Source organism: Furipterus horrens, unplaced genomic scaffold (genome assembly GCF_987537825.1).
Source record: "Furipterus horrens unplaced genomic scaffold, mFurHor1.1.pri manual_scaffold_6, whole genome shotgun sequence".
Lineage (NCBI taxonomy): Eukaryota > Metazoa > Chordata > Mammalia > Chiroptera > Furipteridae > Furipterus > Furipterus horrens.
This window is the reverse complement of record NW_028327176.1, coordinates 167,400,856-167,426,904: the sequence shown is the minus strand read 5'-3', so window position 1 is coordinate 167,426,904 and position 26,049 is coordinate 167,400,856. Positions and strand designations below refer to the sequence as shown.

General features: G+C 38.5%; 1 protein-coding gene across 1 annotated transcript in view; it reads right to left on the bottom strand.

Annotated features, from left to right (window-relative positions):
• The window catches only part of ENPP3 (ectonucleotide pyrophosphatase/phosphodiesterase 3), a 91,604-nt gene that overhangs the window by 51,012 nt on the left and 14,543 nt on the right, over positions 1-26,049 (bottom strand). The window contains exons 4-6 of the mRNA XM_090279851.1: positions 20,515-20,640; positions 17,650-17,710; positions 9,225-9,322 (exon numbers count right to left, since the gene is read on the bottom strand). Of these exons, the coding sequence (XP_090135977.1) occupies positions 9,225-9,322; positions 17,650-17,710; positions 20,515-20,640 (285 nt within the window). The remainder of the gene's footprint in view (positions 1-9,224; positions 9,323-17,649; positions 17,711-20,514; positions 20,641-26,049) is intronic.

The window sequence follows — 26,049 nt, the reverse complement described above, 5'->3', positions numbered from 1 at the left end:
TAGAACAACTCACAGAAAACAAGATCCACCATTTTTTCTTCCAGATGTTAGGGATCTAAATTATGACTGACTAGAATAATTCTGGAAGAACACAATAAATCAATGAGAATAGTTGCTTCTGCAGAGGAAAACTAAGAAGATTAAGAAAGAGGGTTTGTGTGTGTGTGTGGTTGGTTGATTGGTTGGTTGCTTGCTTTTTACTATACACTTTTTAAAGCATTTTTAAAAGTTTATCATTTCATAGTTTACTCCCTAAGAAAACTTTTTTTTATTTGAAAATATAAATAGGGTAAACATATCCATAGTAACTCTGAACTATAAGAAGGAACAGAAGAATAAATGGATGAGTAGGTTAAACAGCTGAAGACTATACAAAGGCAGCAAAAGTAGTACCAGGAAGGAAATTTATAATAATAAACACCTACATTAAAAAAGAATTTGAAATAATCTAATTTTATACTTCAAAAAAATAGAAAAAAAATCAACAACAAAAGTTACTAGAAGAAAAAGAAACAATAAAGATTATGGCATAAATGAATAAAATAAAGACTCAAAAACAATTTTAGTTGTTTCAAAAAAATGAACAAAATTTGCCTGGCTGGTGTGGCTCAGTGGATTGAGCACCAGCCTGCAAACCAAAGAGTTGCTGGTTCAACTCCCTGTCAGGCACATGACTGTGTTGCAGGCCAGGTCTCCAGTCAGGCGCATGTAAGAGGCAGCCTATTGATGTTTCTCTCACACATCAATGTTTCTTTTTCTCTCTTTCTACCTCCCTAACCCTGTCTCTCAAAATAAATAAAATCTTTAAAAAATAAAATAAAATAAATGAACAAAATTAAACAAAATCAACCCCCAAAATACAACAAATTAAATATATTTATTAAGATAAATATAAAATTTTATAAAATATAATTTATTTCCTCAATAAAATCGGAAATGAAAGAGGAGACATTACAATCAATAACTAGAAATAACAAAACTAAGAGACTACTCTGAAAAATTATAGTCTACAAACTGAATAACCTAGAAGAAAAGAATAAACTTCTAAAAAAACAACAGCTTACCAAAACTGAATCATAAAGAAATAGAAAGTCTGAACAGACCTATAACAAGTTAAGAAATTTAATGAGTAATCAGGCACCATCCAACAAAGAAAAGCACAAGACCAGAGGGTTTCACTGGCAAACGCTACCAAATGTTTTTTAAAGAATTAATGCTAATCATTTTCAAACTCTAAAAAAACTGAAGAGAAGGTAACACTTGCACACTACATTTTATGAAGTCAGTGTTACTCTGATACCAAAGCCAGACAAAGACACCACAAGAGGAGGACACTACAGGCCAACATCCCTGATGAACACAGATAGAAAAATCTGCAACACAATTCTAGCAAACTGGATTCAACATCTCATGAAATGAATCATTTACCATGACTGAGTAGAATTTATTCCTGGGATGTTTCAACATAATAGAAATCAATTAATGTGATACAGCGTATTAACAGAATGCAGGATAAAAGGCACATGATATTCTCAATAGATGCAGAAAAAAAGTTTGAGAAATTCAACACCCATTCATGACAAAAACTCTCAAAAAAACAGGAATAGAGGGAAATTGCCTCAGTATAATAAAAGCTGTATATGGAAAGCCCACACCTAACATCATACTCAACAATAAAAAGCTGAGGGCTTTCCTACTATAATTAGGAACCAGGCAAGGATGATCACTCTCACCACTTCACTTTTTTTTTAGTTGTTGTTCTATTACAGTTGTCCCATTTTTCCCACATTGCTCTCTCCTGTCCTGCCCATTCCCCCACACAAAATTATTGCCCGCCCTGTGGTTCACGTCCATGGGTTATTTATACTAGTTCCTTGACTAGCCCCTTCCTCTTCTTCCCCACCTCTCCCCTCTCTGCTCTATCACTACCAGTCTGTCCCTTGTTTCCATGCCTCTGCTTCTATTTTGCTCTTTGTTTGTTTTGTTCATTAGGTTCCTGTACTTGGTGAGATCATATGGTATTTGTCTTTTGCTGCCTGGCTTATTTCACTTAGCATAATACTCTTCAGCTCCATCCACGCTGTCCTGAAAGGTAGGAGTTCCTTCTTTCTTTCTGCTTCATAGTACTCCATTGTGTAGATGTACCACAGTTTTTTGATCCACTCATCTACAGATGGACACTTAGTCTGTTTCCAGTACTTGGCTATTGTAAATAGCACTGCTGTGAAAATAGGGATGCATAAGTTCTTTTGAATTATTTCAGGATTCTTTGGATATAATCCTAGCAATGGAATTGCTGGATCAAAAGGCAGTTCCATTTTTAGTGTTTTGAGGAAATCCATACTGTTTTCCATAGTGGCTGCACCAGACCACATTCCCACCAACAGTGCACTGGGGCTGCCTTTTCTCCACATCCTCACCAGCACTTGTTGTTTGTTGGTTTGTTAATAATGGCCATTCTGACTGGTGTGAGGTGGTATCTCATTGTAGTTTTATTACCACTTCACTTTAATATAGTACTGGAAGTCCTAGCCAGAACAATTAGCAAGGGAAAAAAATAAAGTCATTCAAAACAGAAAGGAAGCAAAATTGTTCCTATTCACAGATGATATACTATTATATAGAGAAACCCTAAGGATTCCAGACATAAAAACTGTTAAAATACAATAAATGGATTCAGTAAAGTTGCAAGATACAAAATTATTATACAAAATCAGTCGTGAGTCTGTACACTAATGACAAACTGTGAAAAAAAATTAGGACAATTTCATTTACAATAGCACCAAAAAATATTTAGAAATAAACTAAACTAAAGAAGAAAAATTATAAACTTTGATGAAAGAAATTAAAGACAAACAAATGGAAAGACAGCCATGTTTGTGGATTAGAAGAATTAACAGTGTTTAAATGTCCATACTACCCACAGAGATTTACAGATTCAATGCAATCTCTATCAAAATCCCCATAGTATCTTTTACAGAAATATAAAAAACAATTCTAAAATTCTAATGGAACAACAAAACTACCTGAACAGCCAAAATAATCTTTAAAAAGAAGAACAGTCCTGGCCTGTGTGACTCAGTGAATTGAGTGCCAACTGCAAACCAAAAGGGTCACCAGTTTGATTCCCAGTCAGTGCACACGCCTGGGTTGTGGGCCAGCTCCCCAGGTGGGGACGTGGAAGAGGCAACCACGCATTGACGCTTCTCTCCCCCTTTCTCCCTCCCTTCCCCTCTCTCTAAAAATAAATAAATAAAATCTTTAAAAAATTAAAAAATAAAATTAAAAAAACAAAGCTAGGGATATCACAATTCATGATTTCAAAATACATTACAAAGATACAGTAATTAAAACAGTAAGGTGATGGTGATGGCATAAAGATAGGCATATAGATGAATAGAACAGAATAGAGAGCCCAGAAATAAATTCACATTTACATGATCAACCCATCTTCAACAAGAATTTCAAGAATACACAACAGGGTAAGATTAGTCTCTTCGATAAATGGTGTCGGGAAAGCTGGATATACATTTGCAAAGAATGAAATTGGACCCTTACTATACACCATAAACAAGAACCAACTCAAAATAAATTAGATTCAAATGTAGGACCTGAAACTGTAAAACTTCTAGTAGAAAACATAGTGGGAAAGCTTCATGATATTGGTCTTAGTAATGATTTCATGGATATGACACCAAAAGCAAAAACAAAAACAAAAAGAGTCTAGTGGGACTACATCTAACTAAAAAGCTTCTGAACAGCAAAGGAAACAATCAACAGATTGAAAAGGCAACCTATAGAATGGGAGAATATATTTGCAAACCATATATTTGATAAGGGATTAGTTTCTAAAATATATAATGAACTCTTACAGCTCAATTAAAAATTAAAATTAAAATTAAAAAATAACTCAATATAAAAATGGGCTAAGATTTGAGCCCTGGCCTGTGAACCAAAAGGCCACTGGTTCAATTTCCAGTCAAGGCACATGTCTGGGTTGTAGGCCAGGTCCCTGTTTGGGGGCATGTGAGACACAACGGATCAATCTATCTCTCGCACATTGATGTTTTCTCCCTCTCTTTCTCCCTCCCTTTCCCTCTTTCTAAAAGTAAATAGGTAAAATTTTGTTTTTTAATGGGTTAAGACTTGAATAGATGTTTTTACAAAGACATAAAAATGGCCTAGAGGTATAAGAAAAGATGATCAATGATGAATGTCACTAAACATCAGAGAAATACAAATCACTACCACAGTGAGATATCACCTCACACCTATTAAGATAGCTATTTTTTTATTTCTTTTAATATGCTTTATTGATTATGCTGTTACAGCTGTCCCAATTTCTTTTCCTTTTGTTCCCCTCCACCCAGTGACATCCCTCCCTCCAGTTGTCTGCCCCCTTTAGTCCATGCCCATTGGTTGTACATATAGTTCCTCTCAACATCTTCCTGTCTACTCCACTCCCTCCTACTATGCCTCCTAATTCCTGTACCATCTCCCTTCCTTTCCCCCTTTCTCCCTCCCTGCTGATTTCCCCCCATAATGTTCCCCATACCTATAATTATTTTCACATTCTCGTTGCCTACTTAGTTTGCATTTATTTCAGTTCCCTAGCTTCTGTTGTTGGTTGTTGTGATACAGCTTTCACTTTAATGTTTATAGTTTTGATTCTTTTTCCTAAGTAAGTCCCTTTAACATCTCATATACAGTGGTTTGGATCTGATGAACTCCTTCAGTTTTACTTTGTCCTGGAAGCATTTTCTCTGCCCTTCTATTCTGAATGACAGCTTTGCTGAATAGAGTATTTGTGGTTGTAGGTTTTTGCTTTTCATTACTTTGAATATTTCTTGCCAGTCCCTTCTTGCCTGCAGAGTTTCTTTTGAGAAATCAGCTGACAGTCTTATTGGGATGCCTTTGTATGTAATTCTCTTCTTCTCTCTTGCTGCTTTTAAGATTCTCTCTTTAGCCTTAATTTTTGACATTTTGATTATAATGTGTCTTGGTGTGGTTCTCCCTGGGTCCAGTTGTTTTGGAACTCTCTTTGCTTCCTGGACCTATAAGTCTATTTCCTTCCCCAAGTTAGGGAAGTTCTGCTTCATTATTTTTTCAAATAATTTTTCAGTTTCTAGTTCTTCTTCACCTTCTGGCAACTCTATGATTCGGATGTTGGCCCGCTTATAGCTGTCCAATAAGTTTCTGAGCCTCTCCTCATTTTCCTCACTTCTCATTTCCTCTTTCTGCACTGGTTGACTGTTCCTTCCCTATGTTCCGATTTGTTGATTCCAGCCCTGGTTTTCTTGCCCCCACCACTAGTTTCGTATGTGTTTTTGTTCATTTCAGCAGGACTAGCCTTCATTCCTTCCCTGTCTTGTTTAAGATCTGCTCTTAGGTCTGTAAGTGCTTTTTTATAAAAGCAAAGTTCTGAACTGTGCCTCAGAAAGATTTTCTATCTGCTGCTTCATTAGATTAGAAATTTGCTGTCTGGTCAGCTGTGTAACTGGGATCTCTATCATGATCTGTGCCATCCTGAACAGTTTTGTGTTTACCTTTGCATCCTGGGCAGGGTGGTCACACCTCTTACGCTATAGGTGGGGGGAGCCCTGTGCACTCGTCACAACTGGGCATTTTCTGCGGGGGTGGGGGTTTAAGATGAATTCCTCCTGTTCAATCTTCTCTGAGAGACTGGGAGACTCCTCCTCCATCCCCACCCACACTGGGCCTCACAGTCCAAGGCAATGGCGGTCTACATTCCCCAGCTTTGGAATCGCAAGCTGATGGGTCTGGTCTGCAGCCGGGGGTACTCCCCAGGTGCTTCTCGCCTCCCCTTAAATACGGGTGTCTGTGCTTACCGCTGGCCTGCTGCCATCACTGCTGCTGCCGTGGACAGATCAGCTTGACCTCTCCTCCACGGCTTCACCTCTCCTACCTGTCCAGACGAGTACCACTTCTTTATAACTTCATACATTGGACTTCAATTTATTTTCTGGAACTTCTGGTTATTGCTGGTTTTGTGGTAGTTGTATTCCTTCTTAGTTGTGGAGGGAGATGGGATGTGTCAGTCTAGGCCTCCATCTTGGCCGGAAGTCCAAGATAGCTATTTTTTTAATGAGTACTTTTGGATAAATGTAAAGAATTTTGAAGAGGATGTGGAGGAATTGCAACCTTTGTGCCCTGTTGATAATAGTACAGTCACTGTGGAAAAAAATATATGAAATTTCCACTAATAATTAAAAATGCAGCTACCATATGATCCAGCAATCCCATTTCTGGGTATTTATTCAAAAGGATTGAGATTAGAATCTCAAAGAAATATTAACACTCTCATATTCAATGCAGCATTACTCATAATAGCTAAGATATGAAAACACCTTAAGTATTTATCAACAGAAAAATGGATTACAGAGTATACAAACAAAAAATGGATTTTTTAATAAGTAGTATATAGATATATGTATGTAATACTATACATATAACAATAGAATTTTATTATTTTAAAAAGAAGAAAATCTTATAATATGCAACCACATTGTGAAACTTGAGGAAATTTAAGTGAAATGGGCCTGTCACAGAAATAAAAATATTGCATGATACCACTTATATGAGGTACCTAAAATAGTAAAACTCATAGAAGCAAAGAACAGAATGATGATATTCAGGGGCTGAGGGTGGAACAGCAAATGGAGAGCTGTTAATCAGCAAGTATAAAATGTGGGTTACACAAGATGAATAAATTCTAAAGATCTGCTGTACAACATTGTGCTTATATGTAACAGTACTTACTGCATTGGACACTTAAAATTAGTTAAGAGGGTAGACCTCGTACTAAATGTTCTCTTTTTTTGTATTTATTGTCATTTATTGTTTATAAACTTTTAAATTTGTATTGTATTTTTCCATTACCATTTAACCCCCTATACCCTCATTCCCCTGCAATCACCACTCTGTTATCCATGTCCATGAGTCTTTTTGCCTCTTTGGTTGGTCCCTCCACCCCCTAACCTGCCCCACCATAGCTGTCAGCCTGCTCTTTATCTACGAGTCTGTCTCTGTTTTGCTTGTTAGTTCAGTTTGTTCATTATATTCCACATATAAGTAAAATCATATGGTGTTTGTCATTCTCTAGTTTATCTCATTTAGCATAATGTTCTCCAGGTTCATCTATACTGTGGTAAAAGGTAAAATTTTCTTCTGTTTTACAGCTAAGTAGTATTCCATTGTGTAAATGTCCTGTAATTATTTTATCCACATATCTACTGATGGATACTGGGGCTACTTGTAATGAAAGAGGAGAAATAACAACTGACACCAAATAAACACAAAGGATTATAAGAAAATATTATGAGCAACTATATGCCAACAAATTGGACAACCTGGACAAATTGGATAAACTAGAAATATACAATATTCCAAAACTAAATCGAGAAGAATCAGAGGATCCAAATAGGGAAATGAATAAAATTGAAGCAGTAATTTAAAAAACTATGAAAAAACAAATGCCCTGGATCAGATGGCTTCACAGGTGAATTTTACCAAACATCCCAAGAAGAACTAACAACAATCTTTCTCAAACTATTTCAAAAAATTCAAGAGGAGGGAAAACTGCCAAGCTTATTTTACTAGGCCAGTATTATCTTACTTCCAAAACCAGATAAAGACACTGCAACAAAAAGAAAATTACCAGCCAATATCCCTGATGAACATAGATACTAAAATCATCAACAAAATATTAGCAAATCAAATACAGCAATGCATCAAAAAGATCATACACCATGATCAAGTGGGATTCATTCTGGGAATGCAAGGTGGGTACAACAATTGCAAATCAGTAAAAAATATTTTAGACCTTAAGGGAAAGCTCTCAATGGCCCAATGTTTCATTGGCATTATTTCTAATTCTCAGGGGCATGAGAAAAACCAAATAATTCCACATCAAAGGGGCTCAGTTCAACCTTCTTAAATTCCTATTTGGACACAGAATTTGATATCTAGGTTATAAATGAAAATTCAGACAAGGAAATAGAAACCGAGAGGTATTAATTAACTTTCCAGGCCAAAGTAACACAGCAGTATGTGACCAGTCCCGATTTTGAACCAGTTCTTTCAGAGACCCAAACTCTTAATCTTTTTGCTCAAGATCTGACTCAGAGAATGAGAAGCTGGTGAGATAAAACACCTTGTGTTGTAAGGGAAGAAGTTTATGTGTCTACAATCATGAAATTTTAGAGTTGGAATTAGCAGCAGAAATCATTAGATTGAATTCTCTCATTTTACAAATGAAGAAACTGAGGCTCCGAAAGGGTAACTGATTTACTCAAGGTCAAACAGAAATTTTTTAATTTAAAGAAAAATAAAAAAGGAAACCACTAAAATTGTCATAAAATTTGAGAACTTCAAAGGTAAAAATATAAAAGTGGGGGTGGCTGGTAGAAGGGAAAAGAAAGACAGGGATTGGAGAGCAGTGAAAATTATAGCCTCCAGAGACAATGCTCTAAAACTTCTTCATTCTGTGGCCTTGGTACTCAATTTCTTTTTATTATTAACTTTGTAAAATTGTATGAAGGCCAAGTGCCCTAACAAATAAGTAAAATATCATATTAAAGATGATGATATAAATGACTATAGTGATAACTTAAAATCATCCAATGTACACTATGTATATATTCTCACAGTATTCCTATCAGGTAGGAAGTGACCATTTAACAGATGAAAAGATGAGGGCACCAACAAGTGAGACAACCTTGCCCATGGTCTCATAACTGGTAAATGGTAGAGGCAGGTTCTAGGCACTTTGATTCCAGAACCAGACGTAGATACTGGACTATTCACCTACTGAAATATTGGTATGTGCTGGCTCTCTCCAGTCTACTCAGGTCTCTTCAGGATCCTGTTTTTGCTGGTCATATCCACCTCGCTAAAACCCAGAACCCAGGTCTGACAAATGCCATTTTTGAGACAATATAGTAAACAGGTTTCCACAGAGCAGAAGATATATTCAAATACAAAACAAATCAAAATTTAAAAAACAGATGAATATGCTACAGAAAAGGAAGGTGGAACCAACAAGTATGAAAATAGATATCATGTAGTAAAGTCATCAGATCTTGAGCAGACCTAGGCTAAGACAAATCACCAACATTAAAGGTCAGAAAGAGAGGTGCACCATCTAGAGCCTGACTAACTAGCTGTCATTAACATTTGCATGCCTCTGGTTGTAGAAGACTTACTCATTTTATCAATGTTAGGCATTAGAGTACTCCATGTCTGTAAATATTCAGCTCTAAATCCATCCATGGAAAACAAAATAACTGGTGGCAGGTCAAATCTAAAAATGAAAACAAAAAATTAGTTCATTATTTTGATTGTAAAAAAATTATATATCGTCGGCAGCTGTCCGTCTCGAGAGACGATGGTGTAGCTTCTTAAGAGTCTATCTGCACCGCCGAGAATGGCTGTGCAGTCCGACTCGGGAGTGACACGGTATCTGTCTCCTCCCATGTTGAATCGACATCTTGCGATGACGCTGGAGTGTCCTCTCCAGTGAAGCTGAAGCTACAGAGCCTGGGCAGGGTGATATGGAGGGTCTGCTGTTGCCCATGCAGCAGACCCCCCCCCCCTTCGCAGCTGAAGGATCCAAGGGAAAGACGGAGTCGATACAGCTTGGCTTCAGGTGCGCCGCAGGAGTTGCCAGTGTTGACTACAACGTCAAACCGCCTTAGGGACTCCGGCTCCGGATTTTCTGTCGGGGTTTACTCCCTTAGCCTTTCCCCTGAAGAGGTATGCCGCAAGGCAGCGGAGGTTTTTTGGAGTCAGAGTTTTCCTTCTCTGATGTTCCCTGACTGGAAGATCGAACCAGCGACACTTAGCTCGCAGGCCGACGCTCAATCCACTGAGCCAAACCAGCCAGGGGAAAAAAAAAAAAAATTATATATATACACACATATATGTATGTGTGTGTATATATATATGTGTGTGTATATATATACACACACACACATGTGCTTTTCTACTTATAATTCTCTAAATTAAAATTTTTAGTGAAAAATAGTTCTAGGTCAAGTTTTCCTTTCTAATTTTTAAAATTCTTATCTCCCATAACAATCAATACTTCCAGTATTTTAGTAATATAATGAAACATACAATATTTATTTTAAAAAATGTAAGTAATACATAAATTACTTGGGCCTTTCAACTTTGACATCTACTACCCTTTGAGCTCTAGGGCTTAAATAAGTTTGGCTAACTTTCTTTATTTCCATTTACTTCTTGGCTATCTATAACACCCAGGTGTTAGAGTCAAATAAGTGTCCAGGGAAAACAAAAGCAGTGCCCTTACCATTGCAATCTAACAAAGAACTTCATAGAGAAGGCTAGAGCAGAAGGAGACATGTCTCATCTGCTGACCCAGTAATCTTGAGCCTAGTCTGATAAGGCAGCCAGGCATTCCAAACAACACAAGTAAACCATGATAGTGCAGGAGGTGGGAAGCCCTTGAAAATCTGTGTGTATCATCTCCACTAGCTGGGAAAAGGACAACCTTTAGACTGTGTATTCATCCCAATGCCTGGAAGGGGAGGGGGACTAAAGTGCCCAAAGGTAAAAAAAAAAAAAAACATAAAACAACTTTGGTTAACGGCTTGGCCCCTGTCACATATACAAAATGAACAAATAAAGTCTGGAGAAAGATAAACATTCAGGCTAACAGAGCCCCACCCATACCTATGCTTGGGTAGTCACATATCCCCGGGAAAGCTGGCACCATCTTTACCCATCAATCAATATGTAACTCCCTCACCCCCGTCCCACCAACTAGTAAGTCCTCAGAACAAAAGGCTCACTTCTCTCTCTTGGCCCTTTTGCCACAGGGGAGGGCCCTGGCCTCCTGGCCTCTGGCCACACAGGTTCTGGTAACCCGGCCTTTGGCCACCCTTGCTTTTGCTCTCCCACTCACTAATAAACTTTGCATGTACACTAATAGGCTCACTGATCTGTATTTCTTTACTGCATCAGTGGGAAGAACCAGGGTTCCTCCAGTAACACAGGTATACCATGTATTAAATTTCTCTGGCCCTGGAAGATTATGACAAGAAAGTGTGTTATGAAAAAAAGAGAAGGGTTTTGGCCCAAAAAAACTTAAATTTGTTTCTCAGCATCATTCCTTACTATTTATTTACCTTAAGTAGTTACTTAACCTCTCAAAACTTGGTCCCAACCCATTCATCTAATGCTTTGGAATCATTACAGCATAGCACATTAGTATTGATGCACTGCATTACCTCAAATATATTTAGTATCTTACAGTGGTAGATATACATGGAACTAATCCAATGTAGTTTTAAAATAGAGGTTACCAACATGCAAGCAAAGTGTTAACAAAACCTGACCAAAAATGGGGATCTATATTGTAGACTTTTCATGGTTCTGGTTTTAGCTAAGACGACAAAAGCAATAATTACCGAATGCAATGCTCAAACTCATAAAATATAAAAATTATAAAAGTTGAAAACATTCTACCATCTTTCAGATATAATTATAATATGAAATTTAAAAACTGTAGTTTATGAAGTGCTTTATTATTCTGAAGTTCTACATTTTGACTATTCTAATATCTCAGGACATTAATATTAACCTCAAAAGCATTACAATCCCTTTTTAGATAAGTATTTAAGTTAAAATGATAGAAGATAACTTTTGCATTAGAGCCAGACAGTCTTTTTTTGAACTCAATATTTTTTTACTTTAAAATTTTTACTTGTATTTCATATACAAACACATTTTACAGATGTGTAGTTTCATAACTTTTTCCTAACTGATCTCCACTGTGCAGCCATCACTTAAAACAAGAAACAATATTACCAGAATCCTCCCTTTTTTTCTCTAGTAGCAAACCACCCCTCCACCATGGGTGATCAGTATCTTGAATTTCAACAGCATGTATTAGTTGTACCTATTTTTATATTTACATACAAACAAAATCATTTAGTATGTATTTTGTCATGACTGGCTTCTTTTATTTGACATTATGTTTGAGATTTATCCATCTTGTTGCATGTAGTTTTTCTCATGGCTGTCTAATATTTCAATGAATGAATAAACAACTTACTCATTCTACTATTAATGGGTATTTAGGTACTTTCCAAGTTAGGGCTCTTATAAATAGCAATTATAAACACAGTAAATTTGTTTAAAATTGCAAATACAGTGCATTTAAGTGAGTATGTGGAAGAAATTATTTTCAACTCTCTACTCAGAGTTTGAAATTTTTGAATAAGACATACTTGTTCAAGAAATTTGGTTGGAATAAGACTTTAAATATTCTGACAAACACTCATTGTTATTTTAAAAATTCTGAATGCTGATGCCAGCTAAAAATAAGAAAAATAATTTCAACAACACCACAAAGATGGGTGTCATAATAAGGTAGTTGACAGACCAGAGAGAAACAGCATTATCCACTCAATTTGGGTTGAACCTTAATAGGGCCACAGTCTATGAAGGTCAAGACAAGAACCTAGAAATGTGCCAAGTCTTGCTCATACATTAAATCATTTGCAGCTGCTTTTGTGACAAGAAAAGCTGTGGCAACCACAATGAAACTCCCTAAAAACCTGGTGATAACTGACAGGAAAGGAATGAGATGCAACTCACAGAAGTCAATGAAAAAGTAACATCCAACCTGATGGTGACCAAAGGCAAAAAACTACAAGGTTCCCAAAGGAGCAGCAGCAATGACCTGTCTGTTAAGAAATAAATTATATTTCTCACCCTCTTCCACAGAGGGGTGCTCCATGCTCTTTATGGAAATGCCCTTTCTTTTTTTTTTTTTTTTCCCTCAGTGAAAGGATAAAGAACAAGTACTTCCAATGTTTTCTCCATCCTTAAGGATGGTTAAATGGGTAAAATTAGAAGTACATTAGAAAAGAAAAAAGAAAAAATTATTTGTTCTTGAGTAAAGCTAGAAAAAAATATCATAGCTGTCTAATTTCACATTGTGAAAGAAACTGTGAGGAAGAGTCTGGAAGACAAACCTATTTGCTTTCCCAGAATATGAACTTATTGTAGAATAATTCATTTAGACTGAGAATAAAGGTATGAAGGAATTACAGCTCTCATCTAGGGTATGAAATTGATAAGTAAACAGGAGTGGCTAAGGGCTAGGTTTGAGTGCAGGGAGCTGCTATTCAAGTACATAGAAGGGTGTCAATTTCAGTCTTTGTAAGGTGAGAGAAGGCTCTCCAGGAGTATGATATGTGAACCAGGCCCTAAAGAACAAATAGAAAACCATGAAAAGAGCATGGGATCACTCTTATTGGTGTGGCTCAGTGGGTTGGGCACCAGCTCTCAAACCAAAAGATCTAGGTTAAATTAGATCAGAGTACATGTTTGAGTTGTGGAATAAGTCCCTGGGTGGGGGAGTGCAAGAGGCAACCAATCTTTCTCCCTCCCTTGCCCCCTCTCTAAAAATAAATAAATAAAACCTTATAAGAATAAAGAGCATGGGACTAATGTTTGAGTCAAGGAAAATATGCTGTGCAAAGGCTCATGTAAGAGATATGAGACATGCAATAACATTTGTGGGTCTCAAAAATATTGGGTTAAGAAAAAAACACAAACACACACACACACAAACCACGAGAGAACATTCAGTATAATTCCACTGATATAATTTTAAAAATAGGACTCTATGGTGATATAAAATCAAAACATAAGGCATATATTTCTGGGTGATAAAACTATTTTATATCTTGGAAATATTCTGTATTTGTGAGTTACATGGGTTTTTGAGTTTCCAAATCTCATTACACTGTACACATAAGTGTGAGCATTTCAATGACTATGAGGTATACCTCAAAAGTAAAAATGTGGACTTCTGGCCAAGATGGAGGCCTAGGCAGACACGCTGCATCTCCCTCCACAGCTAAGAAGAAATACAACTACCTCAAAACTAGAGATAACCAGAAGTTCCAGAAAATTAAGCTGCATGGAAGTCCAACAAACAAAGATATGAAGAAGAAATACTCATCCAGACAGGTAGGAGGGGTGGAGCCAGGGCAGAGAGGATGCAGTGTGATGGTGGCAGCAGCAGCAGCAGCAGCAGGATGGCAGAAAGCACAGTCACATGTTTTAGAAAGTGGGGAGGGACACTTGGGGAGTGCTCCCAGTACCAGACCAGACCACACAGCTCACAGTCCCAGCACCAGGGGAAATAAAGCCTCATTGCTTCTGACTGTGCAAACCAGTGGGGGTTGGAGTGGAGAAAGAAATTGCCAGTCTCTCAGCAGAGTCAGCTTGTTTAAAGGGCCCCCATGGTCCTAGAATGTCCACAGACCCACCCAGTCTGGAAACGACGGCCAAGGCAACAGCTAAAGAGGTGTCAGTCCCATACGGAAGTGGGAGAAGTGCCTGGAAAAGGGGCAAGTGCTGAGCAAACGGCAGTGTTCCCTCTCTGACCCCTCCCCCACATACAGCGCCACAACATGGTGAAACAGGTCTCTCTGTATGTACTGAAAAATACCTAAGGGTCCACCCCTTACAATGTAACAGGTGTGACACCTCTACCTAAGACACAGAGGCAAACAAACACAGGAGCCTGTCAAGATGAGGAGACAGAAAAATATGGCCCAAAAGGGGCAATGAATCAAGATGCCAGTGAGAGAACTAAGTGATGAGGAAATAGCCAATCTAACAAACAAGGAGATAGCCAACCTGACAAACACAGAGTTCAAAACACTGATGATAAAGATGTTCACAGATTTGACAGATATGCTTAAGTATGGCAAATGCATAAAGGGAGAAGTGAAGGCTATGCTAAATGAAACAGAGGAAAATCTATACAAAAAACAGTGGTGAAGGAAAGAAAACCAGGGTTCAAATCAATGATTTGAAACATAAGGAAGAAAAAAAGAGTCAACCAGTACAGAATGAGGAAACAAGACTTGAAAAAACTGAGGAGAGGCTTAGGAATCTCTGGGACAACTTTAAACATGCAAACATCCAAACCATAAGGGTATCGGAAGGAGAAGAAAAAGAGCAAGAAATTGAAAGCTTATGTGAGAAAATAATGAAGGAAAACTCCCCAAATTTGGTGAAAGAAATAGACATACAAGTCCAGGAAGCACAGAGAGTCCCAAACAAGGTAGACTCAAAAAGGACCACACCAAGACACATCATAATTAAAATGCCAAAGGTGAAAGATAAAGAGAGAATCTTTAAAGCAACAAGAGAAAAGCAGAGAGTTACCTACAAACGGGTGCCTATAAGACTTTCAGCTGATTTCTCAAAAGAAACTTTGCAGGCAAGAAGGGACTGGTAAGAAGTACTCAAGGTGATGAAAAGCAAGGACTTACAACCAAGATTACTCTATCCAGCAAAGCTATCATTTAGAGTGGAAGGGCAGATAAAGTGCTTCCCAGACAAGGTAAAGCTTAAGGAACTCGCCATCACCAAAGTACTATTACATGAAATGTTAAAGGGACTTATTTAAGAAAAAGAAGTTCAAAATTATGAAAATTAAAATGACAACAAACTCACAACTATCAACAACTGAATCTAAAAATAAAAATAAAATCCAGCTGAGCAAACCAGAATAGGAACAGAATCATAGGTATGGGGATCATTTGGAAGGTTATCAGCTAGGAGTGGGAAAGGGAAAAAATGGGGAAATGGTGCAGGGATTAAGAAGCATAATTGGTTGGTACAGAATAGACATGGGGAAGTTGTGAATAATATGGGAAAGGGTGAAGCCAAAGAACTTACATGCACAGCCCATGGACATGAACTAGGAGGGATGGGATTGCTGGAGGGAGGGGAGTTACTGGGCAGAGGAGAGCAATGGGGAAAAAAATTGCAATACTGTAACAACATAATCAATAAAATATACTTTTAAAAAAAGTAAAAATGGAAAATTGAGACTTTTTTAACTATAATGTGTAGGAAATTCATCAAGAAATTAAAGTGGTGTATTGCAATTTGCATTAGTGAAATTAATGCTAATTGAAAAATATGTATTTATAAATATGTCATCAAAATAACCTTGCAGCTTAAAAACAGGATCAGACATCTATGAGATCAAGACACTGATTTAATTCTATGAACAAAAAAAGGAGCTATGTAATAAACCTGACAAGCACATGGCAGGCCCCACAAGCTTAGTGACCAAAGTAACCACACAGGGTGGTCCGATCACTAATTCCTAACCGGGCAGGTCTTAACAGGTAGTCATATTCCAGGCCAATAGCTTCCTTAGCAAGGGTCACTCTTTACCTGAGGTAAACCCTGTGAGAGTAATTTTCTTTTCTAGACCCTTGAAGGCACAATAACAGGCCCCAGAGCACAAGGCAACCAAAACTTGTTCCCATATACCATGGCTATGTTCTGTAAATGTGAATTATTAACTACCTTATACCCACCAATGTAAAAGAAATACGTGTTTCTCCATTTTGCTTTTTATCCAAATCTCCCACCTCCTCAACTTGTCACCATTGGATTTCATATAACTCTCCTTACATCTTCTCTTTTGATTCTAATGTAGAAAATAATCTGCAAAACTGCTTTTCTCCAGAGCATATTCTCAACCCATTGAGATTTTCCTTCCTGGAATGTTCTCAAATTTTGGCTCAAAGAAACTTATAAAACTTTTTTATAGGCCAGACATTATTTTTTTGACAAGTCTCTCATGAAATCACCTGAACTTTACTATTATTGTTATTGTTATTAATATTCCAATTTTATAGATGAAGCTTAGGAAAGTGACTAATGCAAAGTTTCACAGAAAAAAACCAGGACTCGCATTCAAATCTCTTTTTTTATTCTAAAGTTGTTGCTATTTCACCCCGAAGCTACTGAAGAAAGCAGCTGGATCTGAGGGTTGAGTTAGACCAAAGTAGTGTGGTACAAAAATGCAGTATCCACACACATTTTTTAAAAATGAAATAAAGCTATCTAAAATGCCTCCACCAATTCTTCCTACAGCCAAATATTCCTTTCTCCTTCTCCTACCTCACTGGTGTCCTCCCACTGCTTGGGCCAAAAGACTGGAGTAGGTCAAGGGCAGAAGGGGCAACTGGAGGAAAGGGGAAATCCAGCCTGCCTGGGAGATCATGGGGCACATCCCAGAGCTGGGCAGTTGAAGAAGCAGCCATCACAGCCATGTGGAGGAGGGGCCTGGGAAGGGTGGGAGTGAGGGGTGCGACCTCACGTGTTCATCACCCACGCCCACCTGACAAAGTCCCCTCTCTATTCTTCAAGGTCTACCTTTCACTGTGAGGCCTTCCATGGACAATCTCTTCCCCTTCCTTTGGAAAGAATAAATTTGAGGTGTTGGGATGTTCACAGAAATGAGTTCTGGCTGGAGTAATTTAGATCTGAACTCCAGTCCTGACCATAAGATCTTGGAAATGTTAGTATAAATATTTCAAACATTTTAAGGCATTTTTTAAGACACAAATATAATAAATTAATATGAAAATGTTTTATAGACAGTAAAGCAAACAGAAATCAATTAACAATTTGAGTTACAAGGAAGCTAATCTGTTAACTTTTTTGCTTTGAAATGTAAGCAGAGTGAAGGAAACTCCATCCTGCCTCTCAGGCAGTTCCCCATCTGCTGACATCTGTCAAAGAGAAACCAAGTTCCCCATATATCATTCTCACCCTTCTGGACACTGAGGCGGCCGGTCTGAGCTGCACTGTTCTTTCACCCAAGGGGTTTCTCCTGAAAAGCATGAGATTAAAATCTTGAGACTGCTGCACCGCAGACAAGAAAGAAAAACACATGTTTGATGGACAAGATCTTCCTGAACTACAATCCATGCTACTTCCAATGAGGAAATTCTTCTAGAACATGTTAAGTGCTACTTCACATGTTGGCGAGCTCAGTGCCTCTGGTGATTTGCACAGATCAGTAATCTACACTAACTGAATGCCAGGAAGTCCATCTTTACCAAGAAAAACAAAGGGGATTCTGTTAGCTTTAGAAAAGGGACAATTTCTTTCTTTCTTTTTTCTTTTTTTTTTTTTAATTAGTAATGTTTTTACTCTCAAGGACAATAATTTTCATTATAAAAAAAATGAGTTTAATAAATACAATTCAAAAAAAAAGGAAAGATAGCATTAGAAAAAAAAAAGAAACAGCCAATGATAATAATTTGATAAAAGTTGGGGAAAATTGAACCAAATTTTAAGATTTTAAGTAAAAAAATGTTTATTCCACAAATGTTTATGATTATAGAACATTCTAGCTAATTAATAAAGTATAAATGGTAAAATATGAACGTCATGATCTGCAACCCCTAATGGATCTAGGCAATGATCATCAATAGCTAACATCTCCAAAAGAGACAAACAGACACCATGTGCCTCTTGATGGATGTAACACCCCCATCTATGAAGTATACTTGCAAAATAAACAAACTACACCTGATTCTGAACAGTCCTCAGGTTCTAACTACCAGTCTGCAGGGGATGTAGGTTACAACAAACAACCTATCACAGAGGATGCAATCTGCACACCTAAACTGGAAAACTCTGTAAGACAAATGACCTCATTTCTCCAAAATGTAAATTGCAGGAGGAAAGAAAGAGGAAGGGAAAACCTGCTTTTAAAGGACTTGAGATATATCAGGCAGTAGCTGATGGAATCTATTTGGCTCATACTTCAATCTTTTAAATAAATATTATGAAACAAACGCACAATATTGAACACAATGCATATTTGATGACAAATGATTATCAACTATATTTTAGATATGTTAATGGTACTGTAATTTTGTTAACTCCTCATCTTTTTTAGATACATACTGAAAATATTTACAGATAAATTATATAAACTCTAGAACTTGCTTCAAAATAATCTAAATTTTGGGGAGAACTTGGAGGAAATAAAAAGTATACTTTGTTAAGAAAAAATCCAAAACTTGAAAATAAGCAAAAAGAGAACTGATCACTAAATTTCATTTTAATATCACATGGGAAATTATCTTAAAAAGCCCTCACGGGGATTATTATCCAATTACCTAGAAGTATATACCTTTATCTTGCTTATTCTTTTTGTTTAAATATTTTTTATTTATTTTTAAAGAGAATGAAAGGGAGGGAGAAAGAGAGGCTGAAAAACATTGATCAGTTGCCTCTCACATGCCCCCCAACTGGGGACCTGGCCTGCAACCCAGGCTTGTGCCCTGACTGAGAATCAAACTGGTGACCTTTGGGTTTGTAGGCCAGCGCTCAATCCAATGAGCCACACCAGCCAGGGCATATCTTGTTTATTCTTTACTATTCATTTTCCAACTCAATAAGGGCAGCAGTTAACTGATAGGAAACAAATAGCAATATAACTGATTCTTGTTTGATAGCAAATAAATTGTCCTGTAGAAATGCAAATTATTGCTGTCCCATAAAAATTTAGTTTTAGTCATTTTATTATAACATTCTTTCAGTCTCATATATACTTTGTCTCTTTGATTCTCTTTGAGCCAGCTTAACATTCCAGTTGGTTATTTTATTAATAGATTAATAAATCTTTAACATGATCACTTTACATCCCCATGAGATTCATGTTTTGATCTTTTTAAAAATCATACTATATCAATGAGACAAGATTGACAAGGAATTAATCATTGCTGAAGCTAGGTGATGAACATATGGGGAACATCATACTATTCTCTCTCATGTGTATTAGAAATTTATCAGCTTTTGTCTTTCTTTCTGATTGCCCTTCTTAACTGATTTTCAGTTATATTGTATATGAAAACTGATTCATTGGTTAGTACAAAACCTATTTTCTATTAAGGGATTGATTATACAGTTAATGTTTCTACTTCAACATTTTCCTCCTATTAAAAAAATATATATCAGAATTCAACCTAATCTTTTTGTGTGTGTGTCTAAGAATCTTGAAAGTGTAAGTTATCTCAGTTGGGTTTGGTGTTATGAAAAAGGGGTTTATAGCTTAAAGCAAGTCTTTGCTATGTGTATACGTGCATTTTTTATAAATCCCATCAGATGTTCAAGGAGATTGATAATTTTTTTTTAATTGATCTCACTTACAATGTGGCAGGCAGAAGCTGAATAACCTGGATCTGGATTCTAATTTTGGCTTTCCATTAACTCCTGAGAATCCTAAATAAGTAATTCAACCACTCAGGAACCAGTTGTTTCAACAATAAAATTGGTTTAACAAACTGATAGTTGGGCCAAATAACCTCTTTCATGATGTTTTATCCATAAGATCTGCCACCTGGTGTCTCAAGCCACAAGTATGTCTAGCATAGTTATTGGACTGAAAAAGACCTAGCCTTACAGACAAATATGAAACTTTAATCTTTCTCTTCTTTCCTATGATATCTATGCTGTGAGTTCACTTCCTCTATGGTGCACAAAACACATTTCTCCACACTGTAAACACATTTTGTCTTGTGTTCCATATGGAGTATTTCTCTGACTTGTTTTAATTTTTGTAGCCTAAACCAGCTCTATAGTCACTGAACTTACAGGTAAAACAGGACATCATCTGCTCACCTTGGCAAACACTTTTGTAGTTGGCACAGCAGTCTTTCCTCTGCAGACAGTCATCTGAGCAAGAGCAGAGGCTGGATTCCAGTCTGCTTTCCCCACACCGAAATGTATTGCATGTCCATATTCGAGCTATAAAATTACACAATTTGGTTTTGAGCATTTAACTTATTTTAGGTATCCAATACCAAAAATTATAAATTACTTACATTTCTCCTTATATTATTTTGTACAGTCAAATTTTGGGTTTACCTGCATTAATAAATGAAAGTACATAATGCAAATGAGAAGCAATCCACCACTTTTCTTCATTTGGCATGGGTGGCAGAGAGAACTGCAGCTTTATACGCTACAGCTCTGGTCTGCTTAGTGCATACACCTCTGAGTTTGGAGAAAATCTGAACGCTGGCCCTATTCTCACCCAAGAATAGGAGCTTCCAATGGTGAAGAACTACTAATACCCTTGAGTGATTGTTGTCACCCAAGAGCAGCTTTGTCCAACCTTGTCTAAGGACAGGCAGCAAAGAAGAGTCAATGACAACAGAAGTAATGTAAACACAATCGGGTCTGTGAGAATCTAGTCAGGTCAGGGGACCTCCCAGCTGAGAGTGACAGAAATGGCATATCAGTTCCTTGCCAAGCCGCTGATGTAAGCACTTACATATGAGATAGTTTAAATAAGTCCCAATGCTAAAAACAACAAGAAGCTGGACTGAGACTGCTTCCTAGGGACATCTGCTAGGAAACACCCAAAATCAACATCAGCCCTGGCCTTAGACAAATATGTTGACTAGGTGATTGCTATGTGCTTCCTTAAGCATTGAGGTCTCCACTCCCTGTTATGCATCAGGGTGCCCAAAAACTTTGTTTAGTTTTTTCCATATGATGGCTTTTTAACTTCATTCAAAACAATTTTGTTAGATTGCATTGTCATATCATCTGCCATATCAGTGTGCATTTTTTTTAAATGATCAAAATTGGTGAATTTTTGTGTAGCCATTGTAATACTGAAGATGGAAAAAGATATGCAACATTTTCTGTGTATTATGCTTTATTATTTCAAGAAAGGTAAAAATGTTATCAAAACACACACACAGAAAGACTTGTGCAGTGTATGGAGAAGGTGCTGTGACTGATCGAATATGTCAAAAGCGGTTTGCAAAGTTTCTTGGTACCATTGACATTTTGGCCAAATAATTCTTTGCTGTGGGGTTGTCTTATGCATTGGAAGATGTTTAGCAGCACCCTGGCCTCTACCCACTAGAAGCCAAGAGCGGGAGATAGCCCACCTACTCAAAATATCCCAATCAATTAAGTTATTGGTGAAAATGAAAAATGTGTTTCAGAGGGGAAGATGGCCGCGAAGTAGGGACAGTGTTCTCAGCTCGCTCCTGTTACGGAGAGACTTCAGGAGCAAACGCGGAGAGGAGTGACTGAGTGAGTGTGGATCTCTGATAGCGTGAACAGGGAGGAGAGCGTGGGAGCAGCTTGGAGGGGGGTGGAGGGGTTTACCACACACTGCAGGCTGAGTCATTCCGGGATTCGGTGCATCTGCAGTACCACGCCTGAGGGCTCAATAACCGGTAGCTGCTTGGAGGCTTCCCCTGCTAGGGGCGCACCGATAAGTAAATTCTTGTAGTGAGTTAGGGAGAGGATTCAGCTGAAAAAGCTAGGGGAGTGGGAGAACAGCGAACAACCAGGACTGGGAGAAACTGTGATCTGAGTCTAGAGGGAAATCTCCTCAGCTGCAACCTCCGACCGAAAGCTCGGCACTCCGGGCGAGCCCAGCACTTGCGCTAGGGCCCTATAGAACAAAGGGACAGTTTTGGGGCAAGGAGACTGGCCGCACAGAAAAGCTGCTGCAGAACTCTGGACTGGGGGAGAGCTCCTAAGCAAGATAAAAGTGCATGCCCCCGGCGCTTTGAGCAATCGCGCTAAAATCCCACAGAACAAAAGGCGGGTTTGGGGCTAAGAGAAAAATAGGACACGCAGGGTGTGTAAGTAGGGAAGAGAGTGGAGGTGGTGGTTCTGGAGTGGAGACGGGTTTAGGGCGGGGAGAAGGGCCCACAGGGAAGGGCTGCTGCAGAGCTCCAGACTGGCAGAGAGCTCCTGGGTAGGAGAGCACTGCGCTAACCGACCACACTAGAATCCTGCAGAAGAAAGGGACGGTGCTGGGACGGGAAGAAAGATAGAGCGCGCAGGCCTATAGACAGGGAAGCCAGCTGAAGCTGTAGCTCGGAATAGAGACAGTTTTGGGGCAAGGAGAAGAGCCCACACGGGAAAGCCGCTGCAGAGCTCCGGACTAGGGGAGAGGCCCTGGGCAGGAAAGTGCCACTGGGCCTGATGCTTTGACCGACTGTGCCAGAGTCCTGCAGAACAAAAGGACGATCTTGAGACAGGGAGAGAGGTAGGGTGCGCAGGCATATAGACAGGGAAGAGAGCAGAAGCTGTAGCCTGGGAATAGAGACATGACTGGAGGCAGGGCAGGGATTGCTGGCAGGCACAGGCTGGACCAACAGTGGGAAGGAGAAGTTGGACAAGCCTGAGGAGGGCTGAGGCTGCCTCAGGAGGGGACAACTAAACGCAGCTCACAGCAGAGCGGCGGTAAGCCCACGACTAAAAGACTAGCAACCCCAGAATCAAGCAGAACCCTCCCACAGCCAGCCAGCCAACCAGAAAAGATTTGAAACTCATGAAATTTTGAATAGGGGTGGACTCAGGAAGGAAGGAAGGGAAAACAAAAAAACAAACAAACCAAAAATACCCAGAGACTGTGCCTAAAAGTTGAATTGAGTTAAAATCCTCTCATTCTTTTATCTCTCACTCTCTAACTGCCCCTCCCGTCCTTTCTTATTCTCTCTCCTTTTCTCCCCTCCTCTTCCCTCCCTTCTCTCCCCTTAGCATTCTCCCCTGCATCCTATTCTCAGTTAATTTTTTAATTTTAAGTTCTCTCCCTTTCTCTCTCTCTCCTTTCTCTGCGCTAAGCACCTTCAATTTTATTAAATTTCTTTCTTTATTTTGTCCCCCTTCAGTCTACATTCATTTTTCTTTCCTCCCTTGCCCTTATTTTCCTTCTCTCCCTATAAATACTCTCTCTCTCTTTCTTTCTCTCTCCCGATTCCACTTTATATTCTAATCTTTTAATATTCAAATTATAATTCTAATCTATCCCCCTCTCCCTTCACCCTCCCATTCTTACCCCTTCTCTCTTTCCACCGCATCCCCTCACTTCTTTCTCTCCCTCTTGTATTTCTCTCCTTCATCCTATCTTTTGTCAACTCTTCAATTTCAATCTTTCCCTCCCTAATATCTTCTCCTCCTCCTGATTTCCTTCCCTCCTCTGTGTTCTTTCCCTCCCCCATCCTCTTGCTTTCCCATCTCTTATTCCTCTCTATATATATGCTCTCTTTCTCTCTACCTTGCAATTTTATATCATGTTTTAATCTCCTAATCTTTTTTTATAATATATAATTTTTTAAAAATTTTAATCTAGTCCCCCCTTTTCTTCCTCCCCTTGTTCTTGCGTTATCTCTCCTACCCTTCTCTCCTCCAACTTCTCTCTCTCTTTCCTCTCTCCCTTCCTGTCTTGCTATTTTCTACTCTGTATTTTTATTTTTGAAAAATTCTTTCTCAATCTGTTTCCTACCTTCTAACCTCCTCAGCCCTCTCTTTCAATTTCTGGCTGTCTGTCTGCCTGGATGTCTGTTGTGTCTATCCTCCCTCTCACACTAATCATATAGCATATACCGATTATATAATCCTAATACCATACACTTCTGCTTTCTCACTCCACACTGTAACCCTCTCCTCCTTTTCAAACATACAGTGTAAGTGTTAATTGCTCTCTTACATAACCTTGATCCCAATTGCTAATATTATTACTCTATCAACTTCCAGCTCAAAAATTACCCTTCTTTCATTTAAAACAACTCCTATCTGTTTCTCCTACGAAATAAGAGTCCCAATATCTCCACAAGTATATTAATACGTGCTCATTTGCAGCCTATAGTGAGATTGTAGTTGGGGGAGATATTGGAGGGTGTGGGTTTCTTGCCTGGGTTGTGTGATTATGTTTTAGCAGCACCTCCACAAAAGATCTCAAGACAAGGTGGGCAGAGTGACTCTTAATCAACTAACCAGAGAAAAAAAACCACCAAAGAGTAGCTGAAATACAACCAGACACATTAAAGAAATAACATCAAGGACAACACAAACAGAGATCCAAGAGGGCGGAGGAGTAAGAGGAAGCTATACTAATCTCCTCCCAAAACCAGCCAGTGTTGACTCAGCCCCAGTACAGCAGACAGACCATTCCCCTCCAAGTGGTGTCAGACTAAGGGGAAATAAAAGCCCTGCCTACAGGAATTAAACTGCCACACCCACGGTCCTTAAGCCTGACGGCTAATCACAGATTGAGTAAATTAACAACTAAAGAAGACAGACAAAGGCAGTAGATCCCTGAAAGTCTCCAATAGGCTGCCTAGGGCCAGTCTGGTACATGATCTGATGCTACCAGAGGCAGATCCAGGAAGAGCAGATCATTCTAAGAAGCACCAACAAACAATAGGAATCACAAAAATGGGGAGACAGGGAAACAACCTCCCATCAAAAGGAAAGGTAGAATCCCCAGAGAGAGTGCTAAATGAAATAGAGGGGAGCAAAATATCAGATACAGAATTCAAAACATGGATTATGGAGAAGTTGAATGAGCTCAGTGGAAACTACAAAGAACTCCAGGGAAACAACAAGGAACTCCAGAAAAACTACAAGGAACTCACAGAGAATTACACGAGCATGAAAAAGGACATAGAAGCTATCAATAAGAGCCAGGAGGAAATGAAGAATACGATCTCTGAATTGAAGAATACAGTAGAAGGAATTGAAAGCAGGCTAGAGGAAGCAGAAGATCAGATCAGCGAGCTGGAGGACAACGTACACAAAAACTCCCAGACAATGCAACAAAATGAAAAAAGACTGAACAAGACTGAAGAGGTTCTAAGACAGCTGCAGGACAACATGAAATGTAATAATATCTGTATCATAAGAATTCCAGAAGGAGAAGAAGAAGAGCAAGGGATAGAAAACCTCTTTGAAAAACTAATGACAGAAAACTTCCCCAACATGAGGAGAGAAAGAGTCATGCAAATCCAGGAAGCACAGAGGGTCTCAATGAAGATGAACCCCAACAGGCCCACTTCAAGACACATCATAATTAAAATGGCAACATTCAAAGACAAAGAGAGAATCCTAAAAGCAGCAAGAGAGAAACAACTAATCACATACAAGGGAGCTCCAATAAGGCTATCCTCAGATTTCTCAGCAGAAACACTACAAGCCAGAAGGGAATGGCAAAAAATATTCCAAGCAATGAAAAACAAAGGCCTACAACCTAGAATACTATACCCAGCAAAGCTCTCATTCAAAATAGAGGGTGAAATAAGGAGCTTCCAAGACAAAAGAAGGCTAAAAGAATACATCTCCACCAAACCAGCATTGCAAGAGATGCTAAAGGATCTGCTTTAAGAAGATAAAGAAACAGAG